Source organism: Mucor mucedo (assembly GCF_025094135.1).
Source record: "Mucor mucedo strain NRRL 3635 chromosome Unknown EV154scaffold_19, whole genome shotgun sequence".
Classification (NCBI taxonomy): Eukaryota; Fungi; Mucoromycota; class Mucoromycetes; order Mucorales; family Mucoraceae; genus Mucor; species Mucor mucedo.
In genome coordinates, this window is record NW_026252303.1 from 1 (window position 1) to 12,325 (window position 12,325).

At 38.8% G+C, this 12,325-nt stretch overlaps 8 protein-coding genes across 8 annotated transcripts; 4 read left to right on the forward strand and 4 right to left on the reverse strand.

The window, feature by feature from the left end:
• Positions 1-96: 96 nt before the first annotated feature.
• On the forward strand, positions 97-745 carry EV154DRAFT_478588 (uncharacterized protein; the record flags this gene model as incomplete). Its single annotated transcript, XM_051598196.1, has 4 exons — positions 97-331; positions 396-466; positions 564-643; positions 703-745. Coding segments are annotated over 4 exons (429 nt in total), but the record flags the coding sequence as incomplete, so codon positions are not given.
• A 173-nt stretch (positions 746-918) lies between these two features.
• On the forward strand, positions 919-2,130 carry EV154DRAFT_549276 (uncharacterized protein). Its single transcript, XM_051604861.1, has 2 exons — positions 919-1,111; positions 1,180-2,130. Exons 1-2 carry the CDS (start codon positions 977-979, stop codon positions 1,900-1,902), a joined length of 858 nt encoding a protein of 285 aa, XP_051460492.1. The 5' UTR covers positions 919-976; the 3' UTR covers positions 1,903-2,130.
• Positions 2,131-3,231: 1,101 nt separating this feature from the next.
• Positions 3,232-5,090, forward strand: EV154DRAFT_415590 (glycoside hydrolase; the record flags this gene model as incomplete). The annotated part of the gene is made up of 7 exons (XM_051595683.1): positions 3,232-3,301; positions 3,455-3,752; positions 3,819-4,027; positions 4,090-4,596; positions 4,660-4,673; positions 4,779-4,894; positions 4,955-5,090. 7 exons carry the CDS (start codon positions 3,232-3,234, stop codon positions 5,088-5,090), a joined length of 1,350 nt encoding a protein of 449 aa, XP_051460493.1.
• Positions 5,091-5,113: 23 nt separating this feature from the next.
• On the reverse strand, positions 5,114-5,814 carry EV154DRAFT_499311 (uncharacterized protein). Its single transcript, XM_051600455.1, has one exon. The coding sequence runs from the start codon at positions 5,543-5,545 to the stop codon at positions 5,276-5,278; it is 270 nt and encodes an 89-aa protein (XP_051460494.1). The 5' UTR covers positions 5,546-5,814; the 3' UTR covers positions 5,114-5,275.
• A 175-nt stretch (positions 5,815-5,989) lies between these two features.
• Positions 5,990-6,660, forward strand: EV154DRAFT_536703 (40S ribosomal protein S18; the record flags this gene model as incomplete). The annotated part of the gene is made up of 3 exons (XM_051604156.1): positions 5,990-5,992; positions 6,118-6,144; positions 6,226-6,660. The coding sequence occupies 3 exons, from the start codon at positions 5,990-5,992 to the stop codon at positions 6,658-6,660; spliced, it is 465 nt and encodes a 154-aa protein (XP_051460495.1).
• A 151-nt stretch (positions 6,661-6,811) lies between these two features.
• On the reverse strand, positions 6,812-7,864 carry EV154DRAFT_499313 (uncharacterized protein). Its single transcript, XM_051600456.1, has one exon. The coding sequence runs from the start codon at positions 7,813-7,815 to the stop codon at positions 6,907-6,909; it is 909 nt and encodes a 302-aa protein (XP_051460496.1). The 5' UTR covers positions 7,816-7,864; the 3' UTR covers positions 6,812-6,906.
• An 11-nt stretch (positions 7,865-7,875) lies between these two features.
• On the reverse strand, positions 7,876-9,518 carry EV154DRAFT_415586 (uncharacterized protein; the record flags this gene model as incomplete). Its single annotated transcript, XM_051595681.1, has 2 exons — positions 7,876-9,011; positions 9,077-9,518. 2 exons carry the CDS (start codon positions 9,516-9,518, stop codon positions 7,876-7,878), a joined length of 1,578 nt encoding a protein of 525 aa, XP_051460497.1.
• Positions 9,519-10,209: 691 nt separating this feature from the next.
• On the reverse strand, positions 10,210-12,057 carry EV154DRAFT_499319 (adenosylhomocysteinase). Its single transcript, XM_051600457.1, has 5 exons — positions 11,936-12,057; positions 11,863-11,879; positions 11,759-11,772; positions 11,434-11,684; positions 10,210-11,374 (listed from the first exon to the last, which is right to left on the reverse strand). Exons 1-5 carry the CDS (start codon positions 11,967-11,969, stop codon positions 10,398-10,400), a joined length of 1,293 nt encoding a protein of 430 aa, XP_051460498.1. The 5' UTR covers positions 11,970-12,057; the 3' UTR covers positions 10,210-10,397.
• Between the last annotated feature and the right edge of the window lie 268 nt (positions 12,058-12,325).

Sequence of the window (12,325 nt, forward strand, 5' to 3'; positions counted from 1 at the left end):
CTACAGATAATAATGCTATTGTAGCTATTTCAAGTCCATCAGAGGTAAAGAAGAATGATATGGAATTAAATGGAATACTGATAAAATCTATTTTAGGAAACTGTTATAGGACTACAAAAGTTTTGGCAGGGGGGTAGTGTACGTATCTATGACTGGCAAAGGCTCGATAGCAAGCATGATGATATAGTGACACATCTCCATATGGAACACGGTATGATGAGTGTCATTAAAGGTCGCACAAATGCTGGACATTTAGGGCAATCCCTTTCGGTGTTTGGTCATGATCAACAGCAAGCTGGTATCTGGATAGGGGAACCTATGAGTGAGCAAGGTATGTATTTGATCCCATATGTATTTTTATATCAGCTCATCTTTTTTTTATTATTATTATGTAGAGAATGGTAGGGTTTACCGCTGGCAATTCGAGAGTGAGGATATTGAATGCATTAAAAATGATCAAGTATTAGTAAGTAATTGTTTGCGGTGTCCGTAACTGGGCTTTTTTTTTTTGTGCCTGAAAAAAAAAAGAGCCGCGGACTAATAAAAATTTGGGGGGAATATAGGCACGCTTTGGTTCTCAGATTAATTCATTTGGTGCTGATGCCATTTGTATCACCTCGCAAAGATATGGTCAAAACGCACGGTAGGGTGCACAAAAGACATGATTTTACACTAGTCTTTTAATTATTTCTTTCACTCTAGTTATTCTGGTGCTGTCACTTTCTTACAAGAAGCTCTCAATTGATGACTTTTTATTTTTTATTTTTTTTCTTCCCCGACTGTTTTTAGCTAATTTTTTTTTTTTTTTTTTTTTTTTTTTTTTTTTTTTTTTTTTTTGCCCTGGACTGATTGCATATGTCATTGAGGAAAACCCAGATAGTGAATTAAAAATATACAATAAATTTTTTTTTCTTTTTTTTTTTTTTGTTTTTCTCCTCTTTCTTTTTCTTAATCATATCATTATTTTTTTCTTCCCATGCCTCAAAAGAAAAGACAAGCCATCCGTAGATCTGAACCTAAATTATTTCGCTGCACAGGGTTTGGAATATGTGACATGGTGTTCACTCGTAGTGAACATTTGGCAAGACATGCTCGCAAACATACAGGAGAGGTAAAGAAAAAAGGACACATAAACAAATAATTATTTATCAATTATTAAATTCGTTTGCATCAATGTAGAAACCCTTTCAATGTGCTGTATCGGACTGTAACCGAATGTTTAGTAGATTCGATAACATGATGCAACATACTCAAACCCACAGCCGTACGAAAAAGAAGGACTCAAATGACGATACTCTATCAGCTAAAGAGGATTCACCCATGCCAGTTCCACAACCAAAGATGTATAATCCCAATACAAGGATGTTACCTCCTCATATGTATTACCAACCGATGAGTCCACCCTCACCCACCACAAGCGAACAATACCATACGCAGTTACAAAGACCATGGCCTGTGTACCACTCACCCCAATTTCATCAGTCTGACATGATGCTACGCCACCCTAATTCACCTCCAGTCTTACATAGTGTAGACACTTGGTATCCAAATAGCCCTGTTGAGAGCAATACACACAAGAGACGGTTATCCCATGTAGATTTATCTACGCCCATTCAAGAATTGGGTACAAGAGCGGATAGTTCGGATGACGATGAAGATGACGAAAGACAAATGTCACCAATTTCCTTAGACGATTGTTCTAAAACCCGATTTAGATACGCCGGCGTTGATATTACCGTAGATGAATATGAAGCATTACAAGGCTTTGGTAAATTCTGTGCTGAACCTGTTGTGAATGAGACCATCAGACTACCTCCTCTCAATTCAATCTATACAGGCCCACATGCTTTCCGTCAACATATAACAACGGTTCAAGAATCTTTTCAAAGAGGCGCTCATTGATTCATTTCCCCACCAATGAAAGCCTCTTAAAAACTTTTTTTTTTTTTTTACTACTAGTATTTGACAGCTTGTTACTGCGCAACAAAACAACAAAAAAGAAGGCATTTTCCTCTCACTCCAACATCATTTATATATAATAATAATAATTTCAATTCATTCAAAAACTGTTTAATATTTCCTCCCACTTCTTTTATGTCATAATAAAATACAAACCCCAGTTTCATTTTTTTTATCAAATTCAACAATTGTGTCTTTCTTGTACCACCTTTGGAAAACGTGGGGGAGTTTTTTTTTTGTCTGGCTGCTCTATTTTTATTTGACTTTAACTTCTATAGTAACGGGTAAATGGGTATCGTAAAGTGAAAGGTGAATTAGCAATGCATTTAACCCCACCAACACATAGGACCCTTATCTTTTTTTATGACAGTAATCGCTTTAGTCCCATCCCATCTTACTATTAAGAAGCCCTGATTCGGGATTCAAATGAAACAAATCCAATTAAAATGAAGTGCTGAAGTTATGGCCTCCAATCAAAAACACATTTATCCTCCTAATTTTTTTTTTTTTTTTTTTTTTTTTTACATTACCCTTCTCCTATATATTACTCCTCCCCCAAAATAAAATAAAAAGATCCGCCTCTCATACACCCCTTTTTTTCTGTTCAGATTAAAAAGAATTGTTTTACTATACTATTTGGTAGACCACTTGATACACTCAGAGAAATAACATAGCAGAAAACCCTAGGTTTCAAATGACATTATTATAGTTAAGTTTTTTTAATTAAATGTAATTGAAAGTCATTGTTACCTTGCAAGGAGAAACTTTTTATACAAACAAAGGAGATAATATGCTACATACCGCATATATCATTTTATGAGGGTTATATCTGCTGGCATTTTACAATTGTTTGGTTGGGTATTGTTTTCAAAATATAATCGAGCAATGCGTAATGACAACCTATTGTCATACTATGTAGTCAAGAGGGGAGAGGGGGGGGGGGATATGCAAATAATGAGACACTAGGAACTCTTTCTACCAGTAAAATGGGGTTTCTTAGGTTAACTTGATCCAACACCCCTTACATGGTGATAAGACTTTCTATAAATACGACATGTTTTATTTGATTATGATTCTTTCCCATTTTCTAAAAAAAAATTATGATGTTACACTTAAATAAAATTTCTGTATGCGTTGCGCTTGTTGCTGCCTTTGCTATTACAGCCTCGGAGGGAACTTCTTCAAGATTAAATAAGAGAGAAACCCTTGATACATGTGTGTCTTCTAATCACCAATCCGAACAAATTAAACAGTCTTTTCTATTTGCTTACAATGGATACAAAGAGTTTGCTTGGGGTCATGATGAGCTTTTGCCAGTCTCAAAATCGTTCTCGGATTCAAGGTAAGAAAAGACGCTTGCTTAAAAAAAAAGATATGACCAACTAATATTTATATTTGTCTCTATGTGTAGAAATGGGTGGGGAGGTTTGTTTTTAGTATGTATACAATAGTACGTTATCCATTTAACATTTTCTTTTCTTTAAACAAAAATCAGCGAGCATCATTGATGCACTAGATACGCTATTAATTATGGGCTTGGAAGATGAATACGAAGAGGCACTGGAATTTGTAAAAAAGATTGACTTTACACAATCCAAAGACTCATCCAAGGGATTCGAGACGAATATCCGGTACTTGGGTGGCTTACTTTCTGCCAACGATTTGCGACCCAACGACATCTTGGTGCAAAAGGCCATTGAAGTGACCGAGGCAACCTTGATTCCCCTCTTTATCCAATCGACTTCCTTGGGAGTAGACGTCAAGATTCCACTCACTTATATGAATTTAAACACGTAAAAAAGTCATCAGTGAATGAAGATGATCTCAATACTAATTTTGCTATTCTATATTTGATGCAGTAATAAACCCGAATCGGGTAACACAATTAACTTGGCCGAGTTTGGTACTTACACAATGGAGTTTACCCGATTATCTCAAGTCACTGGTGACCCCAAGTATGAAAAGCTCGCTACAGATGTTATTAATGCAGCCATTCAACACTCTACACGTATGCCTGGTTTGTTCCCTACTTCATGGACTGTCCATCCTTTTGCGCCCGTTCAAGCCAGTAAGTCCGACTATCTCTTGTTTAAATGAATGGATTTATTATTAACAAAAAAAAAACGACAGGTACAATTACAATTGCTGGCGGTGGGGATAGTTTTTACGAATACTTGATAAAGAATTATCTTTTACAGACAGATCGAAACGAACGACATAAAGAAGTCTGGCAGAATTCTGTGGAGAGTATTGAAGAGTATATGCTATCGCCTACGTTACAGAACCCTGATATCAAGTACGTAGCTATGATTGGAAATAGCACAGTGTACTACTCATCACAAGAATTGATCTGTTACTGGCCTGGTAACATACTCTTGGGAATGACTCAAATGGCAGATGGAGAGAAGAAAAATCAGTACAAGGCATTTGCCGATACCTTTTTTGAATCATGTATCGAGACATGGAAGAAAACCGAAACAGGAATTGCACCGGAAAGTTGGAACTGGATTCCTCAAAACAACGAATTGGGAAAGAAATTAAATGCGTTATTTGAAAACAAGTTAAAATTGCCAAAGATGAAGAGAGAAATCGCTCGTTCGTTTTCCATGGGAAATCACATTTATGATTTGAGACCAGGTAAAAAGAGAGATACCATTATTTTTTTTTTTTAATTGACTTGTATTGATAATATTTGTGTAGAAACCATCGAAAGTGTGTTTTATTATTACCGTATGACAGGCGATACAAAATACCAGGTACGCAATATAACTTTGTAGCACACTTTATTTTTTGTACTAACAGCTGTCAAATGCTTTTAGGATCTTGCTTGGTCATTGTATGGTGCCATTGAAAAATATGCTAAAGCAGGTGCAGGGTTCACACGTGTAGATGATGTAGATCGACTCCCTATTCAAGTGCAAGATTTTCAAGAAAGGTAAGGACCTCCATAACATTGTTTTATAATTGTATCTTTATTAAATCTTGGTGTTTATAGCTTCTTCTTTGCGGAAACTCTCAAATATCTTTACCTGACATTTACTGACAAGAACTGTATCTCTTTGGACCGCTATGTATTTAACACGGAAGCCCATCCTTTTATTCTACCCGAACCCATTGCATTCCAAGCCTAAAAATAAAATATTATCTTTTTTAAATATATGATACATTGGGGGGAGATATTTTTAATATGAGCAAAAAAACAAATCATTTTTGGGAGGGGTAGGAGAAGGTCTAATAGTAGTGATAGATTGAATAAAAAAAAAGGCAAAGGGTCGAAAATAATAATACTGCTGCTGCTGCTGCTTCTGCTTTCCCTTTATTTGCCCAACTTCTTTCTCAATGCACGAGTTCTCTTCATCAATTTCTTGTGCTTATGCTTGTTCATCTTCAAACGACGCTTTCTGAGAACACTGGTTAATTCAAGCTCTTCAACTACAAGTGGTGTAGTCATGGTGGGTTGTGGGACAGCAGGTGCGTTGAAAGGGCGAAGACGAGAAATATGGTCCAAGACACTAGCAGTTGAGGTGGTTTCCTTTAAGGCTACAAGATGCAATGCATTAATGTCAATTAGCCATAAACAGCTCATTGGTTGTCATAGTTACGTGTAAGAAGGGCCTTGTCAAGCATAAATCTTTCGGTATTTTGAAACAAGGAGGTGGAAGCGAAACGCTTTGTTGCGACATTTTGACAAGGACGTACACAAGTCGTTAATAAACGACCAATTAATTGCTTTGCCAACATTCTTTAAAAAACAAAATAACAATGTAGGGGCGAGCCAGCAAAAAAAAAAATAACCTAGTTTGCCTTTCATTGCCGGTGCGGGGGAAGGGTGGGGGAGGGAGGGGGCTCAGCCACATTACCCTGGGTGTCCTCGCCTCCCCCCACGTTCAAAATCTCTATTCCGGGCCGGAATAATGCGAGCGATTTTTTTTTGAGAGACAATTTTTTTTTTTTTTGGGTTTGAGGAAATAAGGTAAATTTGTAGTAGCATAGTGTAAGGTCCTCCTTTTTCGTTGCAATCTCCATAGCCATGGTATGTTTTTGAAAAAGTGATCATCCCAGTATCTCATCGATGGATGATGGAACTAGATGAATCAAAGCATACAGATCTAAACACAGTATACTCATCCGTTATCAATTTCTGATTTTTTTTATTAGTCTCTCGTCGTCCCCGAAAGAAACCATGTATGAATTCAATTAGCTAGAAAACCAACCTTGACATTTTTTTAAACATGCGACTAAACTCTTTTTTCTTCTAATGAACAGTTCCAACACATTATCCGTCTTCTTAACACCAACGTTGACGGTCGTGTCAAGATTCAAATTGCTTTGACCTCTGTCAAGGGTGTTGGTCGTCGTTTCTCCAACATTGCCTGTAAGAAGGCCGATATCGATCTCAACAAGAGAGCTGGTGAGCTTTCTTCCGAAGAATTGGAACGTATTGTCACCATTCTCCAAAACCCCGCTCAATACAAGATCCCCAACTGGTTCCTTAACAGACAAAAGGATATTGTTGACGGTAAGTCTTCTCAAGTTATTTCCAACGTCCTCGATACCAAGTATCGTGATGATCTTGAACGTTTGAAGAAGATCCGTGCTCATCGTGGTCTCCGTCATTACTGGGGTGTCCGTGTTCGTGGTCAACACACCAAGACTACCGGTCGTCGTGGACGTGTCGTCGGTGTCTCCAAGAAGAAATAGTAAGTTTGTTATTTTGTGTTTTTTATTGTGTGCGCCCGTGTGTGTGTGTAAAAAAAAAAAGTTAAGGAACAAGAAGTAATCTAATTCTTTTTTTTTCCCTCCTTGTAGAATTATCTTTCTTTTGGCTAAACGACAATTGTTTTTTGTTTTTGAAATACTTTGCTATGGACCTTTATTGTTTAAAAAAAATAATATAACACTGCATCTTTTTTAAATAAAAATAACCTAAAAAAAAATCTTTTTTTTTTATTGAATGATTTCGTCAATGGTCTTGTTGGCAAGCTTCCAATAAGCCTCCTGCTTGGTCTCATCCAAAGAGTCCTTGGAACTCTCGGTAATTAACCTCTTTTGGTAGTGTTTGCCGTTTTCTATGGCATCTGATGTAATATAATACACATAATCGTCAGTCGATTCTTCTTCGCTGGTAGTGAAACTAGCATAGGGTAACACGTATTTCATCACCAAACGCAACATAAATGAAGAGTGACGAGCTAAATCCGTGGTGGGAACAAATCCCGGGCAAAATACGGCTACAGGCACATCAGGAGATCTTCTGGCCAAACAATAGGCATCCCATACACAGCCCAGCTTAGACAATTTGTAAGCCTTCATCATATCCCAACCCGAGCCATCGCCATGAAACAAATCGTTCAAGTCAACAGAGTCAGGGATACGAGAGGCTTCTGAGCGACCACCGCCTTTATTCTTGTTATCGTGGAGTGACGAGCCAACAAACAAGATACGCTTCTTGGGACTCGTGCTCTTTTCAATCATGGGCCACAATAACCTGTTCAAGTACAAGGGAGCCACGGCGTTTTTGAAAAAGACCTTTTCTACATTGTGAACTTGCTGAAAGCTGGTCTCGTTACCACCTGCATTATGAACAATGACATCGATGCATGGTAAGTTAAGTGTGCCCAAGTGTTCGACGGCTTTTGTGACTGAAGTCAGATCAGCCAAGTCAAACATGAGTTGATGGACATTGTGTGTGAATTGAGGAGTATCTTTTAATATAAAGTCTTTTGCAGCGTCTAAACTGGATTGACTGCGGCCCGTAATGATGACGGTGTGACCCAAGTCCACGCATTTTTTAGCGGTTAATCTACCCAAGCCGGCGGTAGCTCCTGTAATTAAAATGATCAACTTATCAGACATTTTTGTTTACAAACAATAAAAAAGGTTTTATAGAAAAAAAAAAAGAAAAGTTTTATTGTCTTAAGCGGTCTTCAACTTTTGATGTGATACGAATAAAAACTTGAGCAATGAGATCGTCTTGAACAGTGCTTTAAAGACGATGGTGAAGAAAGCAGCGATACAAGCCAAGGCAGCCAAGTTGATATCCCAGTTAGTGACTTTCAACAATGGCATGCCATCACTTTCCTCCCTTCTGTACCAGATATCACTCTTGTTGCGTACCGAGTATAAGACTTCTTCGATCATGTCAGCAGCATGAATTTTGCCTCGACTTTTTAATTGAACGAGAGCCTGCATACTCGCCATGTTAGATTTGAACGTTCCGTCTTTATCGGTTAATATCGTGATTATCTTTTCGACGGTGTCATCAAAATCATATGCCTTTCTGTCCAACGTCAATGCAACACCTGCCTCTTTCATTGTATAAGCATTGGCAGGCTGGTCACTTGTAAACGGGTGCAATAGTAAGGGCACACCGTTAAACAAGGATTCATGGATGGAACTGGCTCCACCATGGCTGATAAAGAGCTTACAATGAGGGTGATTTAAAATGGCGAATTGAGGTGACCAAGCTTCAAATCTTAAATTTGGATCCAGACTGCCGTCGAATAAGTCTTCCACATTATAAATCTTTTTGGATCGAGTTTGAATGTATATAGGCAAGTCAGGTTCTTGTCGAGATTTGAGCGAGAATGACCAGATAAAGCCATCCAGAGCTTTGGATTCGTACGCCTCTAGAAGACTAGTCAAGAGTACTTTGAACTCTTGTGCGTTGGGTGTGTACATCTGTCCAAAGGCAATGTAAACAACACGCGCATGTGTGTTCATGTAGTGCTCCATGGTAGCAGGTAAAGAATCATAGGTACTGCTGATGATAGGCCCAACATACTCTACAAAAGGCCCCACAGGTCTAGGGCTTTCCATACCCCAGAAACTGTTGATCATCTTGATCACGTTGGAATGACGGCCCAAGGGGTCGAAATCTTCTACGCCCATTTCTTTGCGTACCTTTTTAACCACCTGGCCCACGGGGTAGAAACGATAAAGAAAGATCGGCAATCTGATGTATCTGTTATAGAATCTCTGCTTGAAACTTAAATCCCTGGTGGTAGGTGGCCCCACTGTATGGAAGGACGTAATAAAAGGCGCTCTTGTATCTTTTTTAAGAAACGTTTGTTAAACAAACAATGGCAGATCAATTTTACCAAAAAAAAACTTTTACCTTCCGAAAGACTCATGGTGATATGCAAAATCATTGGAATATTCAATTTTTTAGCAGCATCAAAACAAGGTAAAGCCATTTGATCACAAATAGCGAGTGCTGTATTTGAGGTTTCAAAGATGTGCGTGTAGGCGTTAAAATCACGCTTATAGACATCGGCGATCAAGGTTCGGTAAGCTGTGGTGACAGAGAGAGAGACGGGATCATTAACATCAAACAAATCACGAAATTCTACCTTGGATATATGAGGACCCATTGAGATTGTCTTGATATCTGGTAAGAAGGCTGCACCGAATTTGACATTAGGATCTGTGGTGACAAAGGATACATTATGACCTCGCTGAGCTAATACTTTTCCAATCTCCAATGTCCAGGCAATATGACTGATACCACCACCCGTAGAGGAGATATGAATTGTCTTTGGTGCAAAGTCATTCACCATGGGTGTGATGGCGCTCAAGACAGATGTGCATAACAACCCGACGGAACACGCAATGAATACGAATTTCATGAATGTAAAAAAAAAAAGAGAGAGAGAGAGAGAGAGAGAAAAGGGAAGGCTTATACAAATTAACTGTCCAGAAAGGGGTGTCTTAAATGGTGTTTGCAGATAATCTAGACCCGTAGCTGGTACCGGACAACCCGATATCATGCCCGTAAAAATAACAAAGAAGTAATCAACAAAAAGAACATCAGCCGGCTAAGGAGTCTTTGACGTGGGCGTTTTTTACATTAGCCGTTCCAATTCGTTATCGATTATTTATGGACTTAAAAAATTGTTGTTACGCAAATGAATCATGATTAGAAGTAAAGTTAATGTATTTTTTACATTAACTGTAAGCACACAGTATCTATGAAGGTATATTTTGTGGAAAATTGACAGCTTACCTAATGCAAATTTTCTTTACCCATTCTCCTTACCAGGGTACGGTCTCTTGTTTCTGTTGTTTCTTCATCTATGACATACTTTGTTGATTAGATTTCAGCGTAAGAGTCCCTCCCTAGTAATGATTAAATACAAGCATAATATGGCCAATGGAAAAGCTCAGAGCATATTTAAAATAGAGTTTACTAGTAGTGATTCTGCTTTGAATTACGAAGCAGAATATTTATAAGCAGAAAAAAAAAATGTATTTTACATGTTGAATGCCAGTTTATTTAATTTTTTATGTGCACTGCTAGCATATATCTTTAAGAACATGTTGAAACGCTTATTATTTTACAAAAAGAAAAGGAAGAAAATCTTTTCAAAAGTTTGATATACAAAGAAATGCAAAGAATGTTTTTTTTATAGTGGGGAGGGAAAGATTAAACGCCCTGTTTAATAACGGTAATGCTCGGGCTTGTAAGGACCAGCGACAGCGATACCGAGGTATTCGGATTGAACGGGAGAGAGAGTGGTGAGCTCAACATCGAGCTTACCTAAATGAGAACGAGCAACTTCCTCATCCAACTCCTTGGGGAGAACATGGACACCAACGGTCCACTTTTCGGGTTGGGTCCAAAGAGCAATTTGAGCCAAAACTTGGTTAGAGAAAGAGTTGGACATAACGAAAGAAGGATGACCAGTGGCACAACCCAAGTTGACGAGACGACCTTCGGCAAGGAGGATAACGTGACGACCAGACTTCATGGTGAAACGATCAACTTGAGGCTTGATGTTGGAGACAGACTCAGCGTTGGCCTTCAACCATGCAACATCAATTTCGATATCGAAATGACCAATGTTACAGACAATGGCATCATCCTTCATGGCTTCAAAGTGACGACCAACAATGATATCACGACAACCGGTGGTGGTGACGAAGATATGGGCCTCAGGGACAGCCTTCTCCATAGTGGTAACTTCATAACCTTCCATGGAAGCTTGGAGAGCGTTGATAGGATCAACTTCGGTAATGATAACACGAGAACCGAAAGCACGGAGAGCAGCAGCACAACCCTTACCGACATCACCGTAACCAGCAACAACGGAGACCTTACCGGCAATCATAACATCAGTGGCACGCTTGATACCATCGACGAGAGACTCACGACAACCGTAGAGGTTATCGAACTTGGACTTGGTAACGGAATCGTTGACGTTAATGGCAGGAAGCTTGAGCTCACCGTTCTTGAACATCTTGTACAAGTTGTGGACACCAGTGGTGGTCTCTTCAGAGAGACCCTTGATACCGGGAAGCAAGTGAGGGTACTTCTCGTGAACAATGTTGGTCAAATCTCCACCATCATCCAAAATCATGTTAAGGGGTTGACCATCGGGGAACATGATGGTTTGTTCAATACACCAGATGAATTCTAAGCAAATAGTCAGCAAAATAATCTCTCTTTTTTAACTCATCTTCATATTAACTTACCCTCATCAGTCTCACCCTTCCAGGCGTAGACAGGAACACCGGAGGCAGCAATAGCAGCAGCGGCGTGATCTTGGGTAGAGAAAATGTTACAAGAAGACCAGGTAACCTCAGCACCAAGAGCAATCAAGGTACGGATGAGGATAGCGGTTTGGATGGTCATGTGCAAACAACCAGCAATTCTGGCACCCTTAAGAGGTTGAGTAGGACCGTACTTACGGGTGATCTCCATCAAACCGGGCATTTCATTCTCGCTATTGAGAAAACCAGGTTAATACTTTATGCTTCATTTTGATATATGCTTTTTTTTTTTTCTTTGATAACTTACGCAATCTCGATTTCCTGATAGACCACACGTAAAAAGAGGTTAGTAAGAAATTTTGTTTTGACAAGGTTCTGATTCCTATCAATCAATCAAAAAAGAGAGTTTACCTTCATACCGAAAGCGGCTGTAGAATAAATATTAGTAACGAATTCAGCATACAATGATTATCGCAAAACTTACCAAGGGAGATATCAGCGACCTTATAGTTAGACATGATTTTGATTAAAGTGGATTTAAAAAAAAGGGTGAAAAAGAAAACTACGTGTGTCCATAGTCCTTTTATTTCTTTTTTTTTTTTTTTTAGTTTGAAAATTTTTCTTCTCCACCTGGCCAATCAAAAAATAGGATCTGTAAAACTGAAGCTGTCCCGGGCTCCGCTCCCCCACTGCAAAGCCTACCAGGCCGTTCATCTATTTCGTTATTGTTGAAAATCTCTGTCCATCTAGTGGTGGTGTAACTATTTGCTTCTCCCAAAAAGGGACATACGTTACTTTTTTTTTCCCAGGAGAGGCTCTTCTTTCGCTCATTTTGCCTACTAACGAAATCATAAGCCTTCCGCTTGTAGGACTG